This window comes from Prionailurus viverrinus, chromosome C2 (genome assembly GCF_022837055.1).
Source record: "Prionailurus viverrinus isolate Anna chromosome C2, UM_Priviv_1.0, whole genome shotgun sequence".
NCBI lineage: Eukaryota > Metazoa > Chordata > Mammalia > Carnivora > Felidae > Prionailurus > Prionailurus viverrinus.
In genome coordinates this window covers 93,696,843-93,713,519 of record NC_062569.1, presented here as the reverse complement: position 1 = coordinate 93,713,519, position 16,677 = coordinate 93,696,843, and the positions used below count along the sequence as shown (strand labels likewise).

The window sequence follows — 16,677 nt, the reverse complement described above, 5'->3', positions numbered from 1 at the left end:
CAGAATGGCTAAAATCAACAACACAAGGTGTTGGCAAGGATGTGGAGAGAGGGGAACCCTATTGCACTATTGGTAGGAATGCAAACTGGTACAGCCATTCTGGAAAACAGTATGGAGGTTCTTTAAAAAAAAAAATAGTGGGGCGCCTGGGTGGCGCAGTCGGTTAAGGGTCCGACTTCAGCCAGGTCACGATCTCACGGTCCGTGAGTTCGAGCCCCGCGTCAGGCTCTGGGCTGATGGCTCAGAGCCTGGAGCCTGTTTCTGATTCTGTGTCTCCCTCTCTCTCTGCCCCTCCCCCGTTCATGCTCTGTCTCTCTCTGTCCCAAAAATAAATAAACGTTGGAAAAAAAAAATTAAAAAAAAAAAAAAATAGAGCTACCCTACAACCCAGCAATTGCAGTACTAGGTACTTACCTAAAGAATACAAAAATCCTAATTCAAAGGGATACACACACCCTAATGTTTATAGCAGTATTATCGACAATAGCTAAATTATGGAAACAGCCCAAGTGACCATCAACTAATGAATGGATAAAGAAGATACGGTATATATGTGATGGAATATTAGCCATAAAAAAGAGCAAAATCTTGCCATCTGCAACAACATGGATGGAACTAGAGTGTTATGCTAAGCGAAGTCTGACGAATGAGAAATACCATATGATTTCATATGTGTAATTTAAGAAACAAATGAGCAAAGAGAAAAAAAATATAGACAGAGGCAAGCCAAGAAGCAGAATCTTAACTATAGAGAAGAAAGTGATGGTTATCAGAGGGGAAGTCGGTAGGGGGATGGGCTAAGTAGATGATGGGGATTAAGGAATGCACTTGCTGTGATGAGCACTGGATGTTGTATAGAAGTGTTGAATCATTATACTGTACACCTGAAACTAATATTACACTGCATGTTAACTGGAATTTAAGTAAAAGCTTCAAAAAAGGACAAAAAAAAAAGGGAAATCCTTGAAGAGGTCAAGGTTAAGATTAGAGATATAATCATTAATTTTCAATATGTAAGTTTTGTTATTATTATGGTATATCCAGGTGGTAATTTGGGTAAGAAGCAGACTATATATAGTATCTGGTATGAGGATGGTTTATTTAACTGTGCATTGTTTATTTTAGCCAACTAGAAGTTTTCTGTACTTAGTTTTTCAATATATGAATTTTTCATGTTAAAAAAAAGAAAAAAGTACCAGGTGAAAGGACGTTAGGGTAAAGAAGAGCTTCATGATAGCAAAGGACAAGCACAAAGGAAAACAAGAGATGTGAGAATGAATATCAAGGTATATGAAAGCAAGCAGAGTCAGAAACCAAGCAGAATGAGTACCAAGAGAAAATGAAATATGTAAACTACAATTGAGGAGAGAAAAGAAATGAAGGAGGGAAGAGTCCAAATTTGGATGGGAATGTGAGATCTGAGCCTGCCAGCTAGTTATTTTGTTGTAAAATTAAAATACTTTAAGAAAAAAAAAAAACCAAGACAAAATAATTCACTTTTACCTCAATCCTGAGAGCAAACTTTTAAAATAAGTTTTAATAATTTATAACTAAATTTAATTAACAAAAAATAATTTAAAGTACACAATACTGGCTTACCCAAGATAGTCCTGGTTTAGATTTACTGTCCTGGGATAATTACTAATAGCATTCCCTTTCTATCTTAAAAGTATTACCAAATAAGAAATTACATGGTTACTCTATTTATGCCTACCATTAAGACTTCTTTCAAGAAAAAGCTAATTTTCAGTTTCTGGAATACTGAGATTCCTGAGTTTTGTCTGAACCAACAATCAAATGCTTTAGGAGATGAACATAAATCATTGCTGGGCTTTCTCATCTACTAGCAGGAAAGAAAAATGGTCAATGACATTGGAACAATGAATAATTCAAAAGGTCTGATGTGGTTAGATGCACTATCAAAAGGGATTAGAAATCCCTGCTCCAGTGACTAACTTTTTACTGACCTAGGAAAATAAGGATTCAACAATTTTATTTAAGAAATTCAAGTTGATTTTGTCCAGTTCTAAGCAATGATAACCAAGACACCTATTTTGCAAACACTGAAAGAGCCCTCCTTGATATATTAGATAGTTGCTAAATGAAGAAAATATCAAAACCTGCTAACAAAACTTTACTTCACTCAAAATCAAGTAATACTAACTCTTAAAATGAAGTGGAAAAGATGTGTATCTTCATGAACATAAATGCTTTATCTTGATCTAGGTTTAAAAATATACCTTTACCTAGGTAACTAGATGGAAGGTAATATGCACTCATTTCTTTCCTCTATAGAGAATAATTCATCTCAGAAGACAAGGCTGGAAAAATTGCAGAAGAATAATTAAATGTTCATTAAAAACCATGGGAAATACTTTCTTAGGCAGGACTTAGGTACAAATATGGGAGACAAGGAGTAAACCATTAAGGGATACTATTGCTTAGTGGTTGCCACAGATTTAGGTAGCAACTACACCAGTGGTCTATCATTCACTTTCTGAGAGATACCAAAATCTATTCTGTTCATAGTTCGTGGGACAAATGAATAATATTCTCCAAATAGAATAAAACAGAATTAACAGAAGGCACGAAAAGTGTTTTGGCCCACGGACTTATCTGGTTATTTGGGGTTTCAGCCAAAATAGCATTCCTCTTCATACTTAACTCTAATTCCTGGTTAAAGTGTTCAAGACTACCTAGTTTAACATACTTAATCCACAGAAAAGGAAATTAAGGCACAATAAAGTTCAGTGACTTGTCCAAGGTAAAGTTACTGAGTAGCAGAGGTAGGCCTGGAATCCAGTTTCAATTCCCAATCAAGGTACTGTCTTTTTTTTTTTTTTTAATGTTTATTTATTTTTGAAAGAGAGAGCATGCATGCATGCAAGGGTGGAGGAGGGACAGAGAGAGGGAGACAGAGAATCCGAAGAGGGCTCCACATTGACAGCAGAGAGACCAATGTGGGGTTCAAAGTCATGGAACCGCAGGATCATGACCTGAGTCGAAGTCGGGTGCTTAACAGACTGAGCCACCCAGGCGCCCCTAGACATTACTGTCTTGAATAACTGCCTCACTATCGAAGAATAGCTACTTGTCTCTTCAAGGGCCTGTAAATTCAATTCCTGGTCCTAAAGAAGCCATTTGTTCTCTGCCATTTCTCAGCAAGACAATATAATCAGAGCCATCAGCCTTAGTTCTGGTTATATCTAAATATGACAATACTCTAACTAGAAACAGCTACTCTTTCATTTCAAATAACACTGTTAAAAATATTCCTAAAATGTACCTGCATTAGTACACTATTAAGTATTTTTGTTTTTGTCTGTCTACAAATCTCCCAGAGTCATGAGAGGAAATATCCAAGTCTAAAAAGGGAGGTCAGGGCTCCTGGCTGGCTCAGTCAGTTAAGTATCTGTTTCTTGATTTTGGCTCAAGTCATGATCTCACGGTTCATGAGTTCAAGCCCTGTGTCAGCGGAGCCTGTGTGGGATCCTCTCTCTCTGCCCCTCCCCAGCTCATGCTCTCTCTCTCTCACACAGAATAAATAAACTTAAAAAAAGGGGAGGGGGTCAAATCTAGGTTTATTATGGTTCAAAAGAGCTCGGCTGAGGTGAGTCCTAAGCCTAGAAAGTCAGATTCTGGCTTTAGCCATACAAAGGAGGTTACTGAAAAGCAGGTACTCATAATATCCAGAGAAGTGGTTCCTAAGAGAGAAAATGGACTAAAAGATTCCTCTTTTGTGAGACAATTTCAAAGAACTGCTAGGCACATGGACCTTTATAGAAGAGTGCTAGGCACTCTTAAGCAGGTCACAAGTTCATAATAAACATGCCTTATTGAATCAGATGATACGGTCATGACTTTCTAAAAAGAAGCAAACTACATTTACTTTCAGTGACCCTGGCACAACTCATCCCAATATCTGGTATGCAGATGATCAGTATAATATATTTGAATAAAATATAAAGCAGCTGGAAAATCCAATGATATTTCCAAAGATAAAGGGCTTAGACTTAAATTTGCTCTCATGGAGAATCTAGTTACAAATACCACAAGTGAATACCATCTTACATTTCTACAGTACTTTCACTAACATTGTATTTAATCACCACAGCCACTCAGAAAGGTAGGCAGAACTGTTAGCAATCTCCACTTCATAGCTTAACTAAGTCATAACAAACCTGGAACTCAAATCTAGTTCTACTCCAATCAAAATACCCTTTTTGCTATTTTTCATTTGTCCCTTAACATACACAGCCATGATGAAACTTTCAGCACTACACACACACACACACACACACACACACACACACTGTATTCTCTATCCTCCAGTGCAACAAGTCTTAAAGTATGGTCTGAAGGCTCCTGGGCTTCCTAGACCTTTTCAGAGCTCCTAAAGGGCAAAGCTATTTTCCATAAGAATTGGTGGGTAAAACCTGTGGGCCCCTTGGCACAAATCAAATTGCTCTTTGGCACTGTGTCCTTTGGCAAAATAAAAAATGGTAATGTGGGGGTGCCTGGGTGGCTCAGTTGGTTGAGTGTCCGACTTTGGCTCAGATCATGATCTCGTGGTCTGTGAGTTCGAGCCCCGTGTCGGGCTCTGTGCTGACAACACAGAGCCTGGAGCTTGCTTCAGATTTTGGGTCTCCCTCTCTCTCTGCCCCTCCCCCGCTCATGCTCTGTCTCTCTCTCTCTGTCAAAAATAAATAAACATCAAAAAACATTTTTTTTAAATGGTAATGTGTTTCTGTCCAGAGGTCTGTGCTCAACAGAGAATTTCCACTTGTATTATTTTTTTATTATTACTACTTTAAAAACTTTTTTTTTTTTTTAAATTTTAGAGAGAGTGTACATGTAAGCAGGGGAGAGGTACAGAGGGAGAGGAAGGGGGAAGGGGGGCAAAGGAGAGAGGGAGGGGAAGGGAGGGGGGGGGAATCTAAAGCAGGCTCCATGCTCAACCTGGAGCCTGAAGCAGGGCTCTATCCAATGACCCTGGGATCATAACCTGAGCTGAAATCAAGAGTTTTGATGCTCAACCAAATGAGCCACTCAGGCGCCCCTCCACTTGAATTAAAAGACAGAAACTGTTCACATTGTGGTTTTTCTTAGTTTTCTGTAACCATGGTTGGTCTTTTTGGTTGGTTTGTTTGGAATCTGCATGCTCTTGTTTCTGTTTTTGGACTAAGGAATTCTCTTTAGAAATAGTATACAACAATAAAATAATTTTGACCTCTACCTACACACCTAGCCTAAAGTTGCTCTCCTTTCTTAGCTTCACTATTCATGTCCAGCTGATGGTACTCTATGTTCTCTATTAGTGGGCTAAAATGGGGTAGAAGAGGTCACTGAAGACTGAAGCAAACTGTCCCTATTCAATTCGTGCTATCACTAAAGATATTTTGTGAAGACTTCTACAGAATCAGAATCAGAATCAATAGCCAAACTAATGAAAAAGTCAAAATTATTTTTTGTGACCTGACTTAAAATTAAATAACCCACTGGGACAGCCTAGTAGGAATGTCAACAATATGGCCATCCTATCATTTTCACCATAAACATAATGGATGTAAATTCTCCACCAGTGATCAAGCTCAGAAGTTAGTATTTCAGGGGAATTGCAATTTTTAAAAAGAAAAGATATACTTAGGAATGATTTGAAATTTTAGGTTAAAAACAAATGTAATCATAATGGAACCACACACTCATAAAGAATAGCTTTATTTTTCTAAAAATCATAGAAACTGTAAAATAAAATAGTAAAGGTATCTTAAATTCTAAAAGTTGAAATTTAAAATATTTTACACATTTTTGTACATCTGTCTTTAAGAAGAAACAGACTTTAGGTCATTCTTATTTTTATATTTAAGTTAAAGTATAGATTAGTAATACTAAATTACTAAAAACAAGATACAAGTAACAATTACAAGCCATTATATTCATAGCCAGTACTTACCTATACTAGAGGTATAATCAGTGGCTCCAAAGATCAACTCTGGTGCCCTATAGTACCGAGAACAGATATACGAAACATTGGGTTCTCCTCGGACCAGCTGCTTTGCACTAATGAAAAAAAATAAAAAGCAGAAATTCTTTAAACTAAGTCTAAACCTTAAGAGAAGCTAAATGCTATCATTCACAACACTGACCATTTATCTAAGATTCACACAATCCATTCACACAACATACAAAAAGGAAAATATAAAACGTAACTATCTGACAAAAGAAACAAAGTTTTAACATAACAGTATTTAAAAAAGAAAAATAACAGTAGCTTTTAAAGAATGCATTTGTCAACTGTTACCTAAGGAAAAAGAGACAAAGTCATAAAAGGATAAATGCTGAATTTCTTGTGATCCTCTTTTCCTTGAATACTACCTCTAAAATACAAAGGAAGGGCAGAAAAAGAAGTACTTCCACCCACTAAAAGCATAATAACGGATTATAAGAATGAATACTTCTCTAATATATTTTTAACAGAAATTGATCACTCTCTTTTACTTTGGCTTCTGCCTCGGAGTGACTATCCCAAGGCTTACAGACCCCAATCTACTTTCTTTTTCCACTATGTAGGTCCCTTTATTAATTGTCTAAACATACATTACCCAATAAAGAATACAGGCCCTCCACTTTTGGACACAGATGATTCACGGTCTCTGAATTCTAACTCTGCTGTCTGAAGTTTAGTTACATGTTCTCTACTCCAACTTTCCTCCCAAAATACTTTGTGGCATGTATTTTAAATATTAAAGTAAATTAAAATTAGTTTCTTTTGAGATGTCTCTCAAGATCATTTGAAGATACACTGAAATAAACACCTGTAGAAGCTGACTACTTTGGCATATGATGACAGCAAAGATAGAGGCAATAAATACAAACACAACAAAATCAAAATAATAAGAATGTAAGTAACAAAGAAAGGGAAAACTTTGAGGTAATGGTGTAGGAAAACAGAGAAGAGACAAATGAAAATAGTCATAAAGGTTTCAAAGTTGGGATTTTTCTTTTCTTCCATTTATTTCTGGTCAATGGTAACTCTTACCTTAACCTGTTCTTTCTTCATTACAACTTTTGAAGGTGGGAGGCAGTATATTTTTTAATATTCTCCCCCAGTACTGACACAGAGCAACAATTTCATAAATTAATAATATCAATCCTTGTTTTTAGGCTGCGTGAAAATTAAGACACCTTTTCAGCTCAACTGATAAAACTTTTCTAAATTAAAAAAAAAAAGGATTCTTTTTATTAACAAGATAGATACCTATTATATAGTCAGAAAATTCACTATAAGAAGGTAATATCAGAAACCCTGTAGGTTTCCTCAATACTTGATGAAGCTACCTCTCTCCTTCAGGTGAGGCTGTTTGTTACTTCCTGCCCTTTGAAGGATAAGAGGACCCAATGCAGTGACTACAAATAGTTCTGAGAAAGTCCAACTCTTCAACCTATTTCCAGGCCTTATTTCATCCAGTAAAGAATTACTGAAAGAGTAATACTGCTTTGTTCAAGTCACCATCAACCTGGCACTAAGAATCTAAAGTGTATGGAAAACTCTAGTTGCCCAAACCAACTAATAAAAACAAAACAGGCAGTTTCGTTACTTATCAGAGCTATTAAAAATGACCTAGGGGCGCCTGGGTGGCTCAGTCGGTTGAGCGTCCGACTTCGGCTCAGGTCACGATCTTGCAGTATGTGAGTTCAAGCCCCGCGTCGGGCTCTGTGCTGACTGCTCAGAGCCTGGAGCCTGTTTCAGATTCTGGGTCTCCCTTTCTCTCTGACCCTCCCCCGTTCATGCTCTGTCTCTCTCTGTCTCAAAAATAAATAAACATTAAAAAAAAAAATTTTTTTTTTTTAAAAAAAAATGACCTATTACCATACAAGTGAAATCCCTATTCCAAATAGATTAGAACAAAACAACTTCCATATCCCAATAAAAAGGTCCATAGCAACAGTGTTCTGACACTATAGCGAGAACAGAAACTTCACTGAGCTTGATGTCTCACAGTCTCTTCACAGTTCATACTAATCAGTCACTGTCAGTGCAGAAGACAACCTGTGACAGTAATACTCAACTGATCTCCAGTTTGTCCTACAGATAGATATTAAGCAGTAATGCTTTGTTTCCATCATCAGATAACAGTTTTGATTTAATATCCTTCAGCCTTTCTGATAGTTTAGGGAAGAGTTCTAGCCTGCAAAATGAGCTGAATCCCACAATAGGTGTCTGAAATCAGTGAACTGTAAAAGGGGGATGGTATGAAGGAGCACACCCTTGTGAGACTAAGAATGAATTCCTGACAGAGCAGATGTGCTTGTTTTTTAAAGACACTCTGTGGAAAATATATCTTATATTAAACCTAAAATTTAAACTGTAAGTTAATACAAAACTATTACAAAGAGGTGGGAACAGAGATATTAGGAGGTGTAGGTCACTATCTATGAAAAGCTGAAAAGTAAGAATTTGTGAGGATGAAAAAAATTGGAGAGAATTCAAGTTATGTTGCAATGTCTTAGGGATTGAGAGGAGAGAAACTAATTGAGGGGGAAGAAGGTTAACTAAGTTATATGAATATGTAAGCTTGGTTTCATGTTGAGAGGTAGATCAAAGAGGTACAAGATGTGGAACACTATGAAAATAAAAAGGATGAAGTTTTATTACACAATATATTATTACCAAGGAATTAGTTTAAGAAAACAAAGTGCACTAGAATTTGCAGAAAAGGAGAATAAGAGACTCATTTAAAGAGGAAAAGGAAGAAACTGCTGCTACTAAGGTTAACACTGAAGTGGAAAAAAATGCAGTAATGAATGATAATATTTTTAAAAATTTATTATTATTGAGAAAGGAATATAAACACAAAAAATTCAAACGATACAGAAGTACCATCAATGAAAAAGCAACTATACTATACTCCCAGTTTCCCTTCTTAAGGGGCAACCAATGTTGTGGTTTTATTATGTATCATTCCAGAAATAATCATATATCTGTATACACGTGGCTATACTATGTGTTTTTAAAACACAAAAAGGAACATACTGTATATAGTCTTGACATTGCCTTTTCAATTTAATATTTCTTAGACATCATTCCTTTTAAATTCAGACAGCTACCTCATTATCTTTTACAGTTGTATGTATTACATTTTATGTGTATATACTTGAATTTATCTGGTCATTTTCCTACTGACATTTATAAACAATGCTATAATAAAAATCCCTGTATATACACTATTTTAAAGTATTTCTAAGGGAATAATTCCTAGGAATTAAATTGCTGGATGAAAGACTATACACATTTATAATTATAACAGAATTTACCAAAGCTATTTTCACAAGAACCTGTACTAGTTTATACTCCCTGAATAAGGACTATGGTATTTTTAGACTGACACTGTAAAAGGCATATATTTTTAAAAGAGCATATAGGGCGGGAGGGTGAGGTAGGGGAGGAGTGAAAGAAAGAAGAAAAGAGAGCCAGCTTACCTTCCAAAGTCACAGAGTTTTAAGACAGCTGTATCAGGATCCAACAAGAGGTTCTGTGGTTTAATATCCCGATGGCATATTCCAAAGGAATGGATATAGGCTAAACTTCGGAACAGCTGATACATATACAACTGGAATAAACAGTAAGAATTAATTGAAGACTTTCTGCCCCAAACAAATCAGAATCCTTAAGCAGTAAATAAATAAAGCAACAGATTTTCAAAAGAGAACAGCATTCAATCTTTTAAGAGTTTCATGTCATTTCTATATTAGCTAACTGCAGTTGCATTAACCATGCCATATTTGCACTATCCTTTAATAATTTAATAAAGGAAATGCTACAATGTGCTTTATAATTTTTTATTTTATTGACATCTTGCCTTAAGCCCGCTAAGATGGGCTTCTTTAAAAAAAAAAACAAAACAACAAACAAAACAGAAAAGCCAGAGAGGTATTCCAAATCAATGATGACAACAATGATTAGACCAGAAGCCAAGTCTTCTGTTTTTTTTAAGTCCATCATTCTTTACAAGTATGTACAATTTCATCTTCAGAATAACATTTTTCTGAGATGTCAGCCATACAGGTTATTGATACAGGGGCCTGAGAAAACTCACATGTCAACTGACAAAATTTATAGTTGATGTCCTATCAAGACATCAGTAACTCCGTTATAACAGCATAGCACTCTTCCTGTAATATCCTTCAGAAATAAGTAGACTTTAAAATGCCATTTAATGGGATGCCTGGGTGGCTCAGTTAGTTAAGTGTCTGACTTTGGCTCAGGTCATGATCTCATGGTTTGTAGGTTCAAGTCCCTCGTTGGGCTCTGTGCTGACAGCTCGAAGCCTAGAGCCTCTTTGGATTTGGTGTTTCCCTCTCTCTCTCTGCCCCTCCTCCACTCACACTCTCTCCCTCTCTCAAAAATAAAATTAGAAAAAAAAATACCATTTAGAACAGATCCTAGCTGACTACTGACATCAAATTAAAGAATATTTATTTCAATTCTATTACAAAAAAATACACTGAGGAACTGAGTCTGCATGGACGAAAGACTCAGACTCTTGGCTGGGGAAAAGAGGTACTTCATGAAGAAAATGAGTTCTTAAACTTCTGTTTATCCCAAGGCTGGTGTTTAAATTTTTCTGACTACTTACCTTCTGACCTCTACCTCAAAGTTACCTCTACATCATGGAAAGAATTGTTGAAATGATTCAAATCAAGGACACCAGTATCTTGGTTAAAACAACAACATCAACAAAGACAGTCAAAGGTCAGATAAAGCACTCATATAAGGCATCACCTAAGGAGGCTACTGGTATGATTCAGTTTCTTGAAGTTAACATGAGACCTACTTTCCTTCACAGGCATTGATGAAAACTACAACTGACTTTCAGTACATCATTAATGTTAATACTGAACTAAAGCTGGAAAAGTTTAAGCCATCTTTAAAATGAAGCATGTTGTTGGGGCGCCTAGGGGGTCAGTCGGTTTAGGGTCCAACTTCAGCTCAGGTCATGATCTTGTGGTTCATGAGTTTGAGCCTCACATCAAGCTCTGGGCTGACAGCTCAGAGCCTGGAGCCTACTTTTTAGATTCTGTGCCTCCCTCTCTGCCCCTTTCCCACTCGTATTCTCTTTCAAAAATAAATAAAAATTAAAAATTTTTTTAATGAAGCATGCTGCAAAATGTATAGGTAAGGTCCGCATTTTGTCCCCAAAGTTAGAATTAAGGAACTTAGGTATCCATATAACTCTTTAAAAGCTTGCTAATTCTACCACAGTATTATTGTTCACAGAATCCATCTTCAAGTCCTAAAGCTTACTCTCAGGATTCTAAAGGTTTATTTAAAAAAAAAAAAAAATTTTAATGTTTATGTATTTATTTTTTGACAGAGAGAGAGAGAAAGAGAGAGAGAGGGAGGGAGGGAGGGAGGAGGGAGGGAGAGAATATGAATGCAAGCAGGGGAGGGGCAGAGAAAAGGAGAAACAGAATCTGAAGCAGGCTGCAGGCTCCAGGCTCTGAGCTGTCAGCACAGAGCCCGATGTGGGGCCCAAACCCATGAACTGGCAGATCATGACCTGAGCCGAAGTCGGACACTAAACCAACTGAGCTACCCAGGCACCCCTAAAAGTTTATTTACTACCATTAAGAAAATGAGCTCCAAGAAGAAACTGAGTTCATAGGCATTCATTTACTAAAGGAGAGAACTTACAAACTCTGTGTCAGGGCACTAATGTCTAGGTCAGCAATAATCAGTGGGAAAAAAGGTTTTCTTGTCAAAAATGCTTAGAGCTTAAATGAGGTTGAGGGGTCTTTTTACTATATTCATTGATCTGAAAGATCTACTCATTATATTCATTCTCCCCACTTTATCTTTTGAAAAGATAAAGAATGAAATATGCAATTTCATATCTTTTGTTTTTTTGACTCTGTAAAAGTTTATTTATAAAAAAAATGGAGAGGCCTTCTCTAGATTTATTAAAAAAAAAATCTAGGGGCGCCTGGGTGGCGCAGTTGGTTAAGCGTCCGACTTCAGCCAGGTCACGATCTCGTGGTCCGTGAGTTCGAGCCCTGTGTCGGGCTCTGGGCTGATGGCTCAGAGCCTGGAGCCTGTTTCCGATTCTGTGTCTCCCTCTCTCTCTGCCCCTCCCCTGTTCATGCTCTGTCTCTCTCTGTCCCAAAAAAATAAACGTTGAAAAAAAAATTATTTAAAAAAAAAAAATCTAGACACCTATTAAGACAGCAATAACAAGAAAAATAACTTATCATGTGCCAGGCACTATTCTAAATGCTTTGCCTGTGTTTTCATTTAACCTTTATCTAAATAGGTACTTCTATTTGTATTTTACATACAAAATAACTGAGGCACAGAGGTTAAGCAATTAATCCAAATCAATTACTAAATATTCTATACTGGCTTGGGCTAAGTACACTTCTTTAATAATGATTTCCATATTTTGTTATATTTTTATTCTATTAAATAAAAGTGGAAAATGTAACCATTAAATAGCTTGATCACTAAGTAAAAACTAGAATGACAAACTTAGAAACTCAGGAGTTATTCAACACATTTTTAAATTCAAGATTTATTTAATAGGTACTGTCAAACCAAGAGGTTTCACCCTTTTGTTTATTTAATTCTTGCAATCACTCTGTGAGATGCTCATTTATCCTCATTTTTACAGAAGTGGTAACTGAAGCCCAATGAACAGTTTGAACAGTTACAATGTTATCAAATCTAACTCCAGTCCAATGTTCTTTCCTCTGTGTTATTAAACCTGTTTAAAACAAATAATAGAATAACAATTTTATAATTCACAAAAATGCCCTCAGCTTTCTTGTGTACTCACACCATATCCTTAAACATGTCTTTCCAATTAAAAAAAAAAATTCAAGTTCACAATGATGATTTATTTTCCCAGCATCTGTTTCAGACTTGGATTTTAAAACCGACTTAGTTATAAATGATGCTCATCAGAAAGGAAAGGTACTCAAAAACTTCTTAACTTGTATATTAACCACTGTCAACTACAAAGCAACCCGTAGTATAAGACTGAAGAAAGGACTGACGTAATAATACAATATAATATACTCAACTTCCCCAGAAAAAGTGAAAAAAGTGGAAGTCATAAAATTACAAAGGACTGTAGTTGCCATTTTGGTGACATATATGCTAAACAACCCCTTATTAGATGGTGAGGTCTATGAAGACAAGAGTTATATGTGTTTATCACTTTTACTTCCATCTTCCAATCCAATATTTTTCATGGAAATAGTTTTTTATAAAACTAGGTAGAAGGAATAAGTGAAGGAGATCAAATTATCAATTTCAGAAGACGTTTTTATCTTTTTTAGACTCTGAAATGTAAGAATAGATTTGTGTCCTCAAAGAACAATGTCCAGGGCCAATAAATCAGACTCTGGAAGGTCTGTGGTTTATAAAAGAACCATCCTTTTTTCAACAAGGGGTAAGGGGGAATGTTATATCTTTCTTTGTTTGCCAACTTCAATATGCATAATAATATTATTTTCTTTTTTAAAATATAGAATGCCAGAGACCTCATCCAAATACATGCTGTCAAAAACATAGAAAGCACAAGGCTCTTCACTACATTATTTCTTAATAGCAAAAACAAAAACAAACAACTGAAAACAATACACCACTAATAGGTTACCAGCTTAATAAATTAGAACATAGCCATATAATACACTAATGTGCAGCTATAAAAAAGGAAGGTGAAATACCCATATTAATACAGAGCGATTTCCAGAATCTCTCTCTCTCTCTCTCTGTGCGTGTGTGTGTGTGTGTGTGTGTGTGTGTGTGTGTGTGTGTATTAATGTTTATTTATTATCGAGAAACAGAGAGAGACAGAGCATGAGCATGGGAGGGGCAGACACAGAATCTGAAGCAGACTCCAGGCTCTGAGCTGTCAGCACAGAGCCCGACACGGGGCTCGAACACTCAAGCCATGAGATCCTGACCTGAGCCGAAGTCAGTCACTTAACTGACTAAGCCATCCCAGCGCCCCAACCTAGAATATATTTTTAATTTAAAAAGTATGACAGAAGAAAATGTACATATTATATAATCATTTACATAAAAAGGAGGTGGGGGAATAAAATAATTATATACATTTGCTTATTTATTAACCTATGGTAGGACCATAAAAATTTTAAATATTTAACTCTGGGGGAAAGAAAGAACAGGGTAGAAGAAACAGGGATAAAAGCTAAACTTATCTGACTATATATATCTTGTTTTGTAGATTTTACTTCGTAACTATGTAAATATTTTATATCAATTTTGACATAAAATTTAAAGTAACATTAATTTAAAATTTTTAAAATGCCATCTATAATAAAAGTAAAATGAAATAAAGCTTAGTGAGATATAATCACATAGAGAGGAATTATTCAATGTTTCTTTAAAAAAGAAATTTAACTGTTTATACCTAATGAAATATACCATGGGAATAAAAAGAACTGCAAAGAGATCTTAAATTATTTTCAGCTGGTGATGGTAGTGTCAGTATTATTATTATAAGAATATTGTATGTAGAGTATAGGACAGAACAAGTAATTATACTATCATTGAAACTGGAATTTTTAATGTAAGAGAAAGGAAATACAAATGTAGATTGTTGTATCCCCCAATATTTAGTTAGAAATGTCAATATATATTCATTTTGAGGCTAAAAAAAAAAGATACCCCATGCTATCTTTGAAAAAATTATCCACATATTTTCTAGCTCTATCCACTAAAAACCCTAGAAAGAGTAACCAACCCTGTAGCAATTAACACTCCTAACATCCAGACAATGGTCTCAAACACCATTTCTCACTAAAAGAATCAGGTCTCCTTGAAGGAAAGGCTGAGTCCAAGTCTGGGGAAGAAATGTTTAAGATGAATCTAGAACACTATCATGACAGAAAGTGAAGAAGCTAGCAAAGATAATTAAGACTCATTCAAGAAATTTTAAAACAAACATACAACAACCAAAAATATCTCATTGGTCACCTCTGGGGGATGCTATGGAACCAATTCTATGGAACCAACTAATTATTATAAATTTTGGTACATAAAGGGATATAACCAAATATATATCCTGTATTTTTTATATTAACTGTAGTATCTGAGGGTAACCAAAGAGCTGACATGGAAAGTTTCTATTTACAGAACTACTCCAGCTTATAAATTTAAAAAGAACTAATATTAGAATACCAACATTTTGTAAGCCTTGATAAATTAATGAATTTAGGCAATGATCAATGCCCACAACATCACAAAAAAACAGACATTACGTGCTTCCTTAGGAAAGCTCTCAACAATATATATGAAGTAGTCTTAAATTTTACAAAAATATATCTAATCACCAATTTTCAGGAAACATATTAACACTACAGTAATCCAATCAGCAAAATCCAGACCAACAAACTGCAGGTCAACTGACCCAAGTTTCTTTAACAACGAAGTTTAAGAGAGAGTGAGTCTATAAAAAAGAAACATTAAACATAAATCAATTATATGGATCTTACTTAGATCCCAATTCTAAAATATGTAGATCCCAATTATAAACATATGTAATATAACATTTTGGGAATAAAAATAGTAACTAGATATTTAATAATATTGATGATTTACTATTTATTGTATAGGTAAAGACAATAATATTATAGCTAAGTTTTTAAAAAGAAAGTCCCTATCATGTACACATATATACTGAAATAGTTACAGATGAAAATAACATCCGTGATTTGCTTCAAAATAAAGCAAGTAGGGAATAAACCGTGGTGTTGATGAAAAGAATAGCGATGAACTAGTCATTGTTGAAGCTGTATAATGGGGACATGGGGGTTCATTATTTCATTTTCTTTTTTATTTCTATTTGAAACCTTCAATAAAAAAATGTTTAGAGGAGCTAAAAGATCCTGCAGTAAGTAAAATTTTTGTAGACAGATACAGGATAAGAAAATCATTTGGCACATTTTATGTTGGTGGGAAAATAGGTACTGGCTCAGCTATGGAGCAATAGAGATCTGCTAGGAGGTAAGTAAATTTGGAGGACAGATTCAATAGAGGTATTACTATAACCTTCTCTTGGAAATTTTACCATTTTAAAAGAATAGGACATATCTAACCACTTTTGTAACACTTTTTTTTTCCTGTTTTATAGTTATTTGTGTAATCTTTTTTCTCCTTACCAGAGGAGGAATAAAATATTTTATTAACCTTCACATTATGCTGCAATCATTTACCATTTATTTGCTGAATTAGAGTTAGAACAAAAAAACTAGTAGAACCACTGTGCACTTCTTATTAAATGTTCTCAATGTGTCACTTTTTAAATCTAGTTTTATGGTCTTCTGTTACTTTTATTCTATAGTTCCAAAAATGTTTTCTCATATGGTAAATTCACCTTATAGACCCATAATGCTATATAGTGAGCAGGAAAGAAAGGAGTACAATTTTACCAATATGGAAGCTACCAACATGGAAGTTAAGGAGAGAATGGAGTGGTAACTGCCCAAAAGCAGTTGGATCTTAACTTCAAGAACTAAATCTAGGGTTTTTTTTCTGCTTCATAAATTTGCCAGTGCTCCACATTTAATAATATGAGCTATGAGCAGGTAGAATGAAACCATCACCATTCTAAACTGAGAAGTTCAGGGGCGCCTGGGTGGCTCAGTCGG

At 35.3% G+C, this 16,677-nt stretch overlaps 1 protein-coding gene across 3 annotated transcripts in view; it reads right to left on the bottom strand.

Moving 5' to 3' along the window:
• GSK3B (glycogen synthase kinase 3 beta) overlaps nucleotides 1–16,677 on the bottom strand; it is a 195,190-nt gene that overhangs the window by 68,332 nt on the left and 110,181 nt on the right. For all 3 annotated transcript variants that reach the window (XM_047874647.1, XM_047874645.1, XM_047874646.1), the window contains exons 5-6: nucleotides 9,481–9,611; nucleotides 5,954–6,060 (exon numbers count right to left, since the gene is read on the bottom strand). In XM_047874647.1, coding sequence (XP_047730603.1) covers nucleotides 5,954–6,060; nucleotides 9,481–9,611 — 238 coding nt within the window. The remainder of the gene's footprint in view (nucleotides 1–5,953; nucleotides 6,061–9,480; nucleotides 9,612–16,677) is intronic.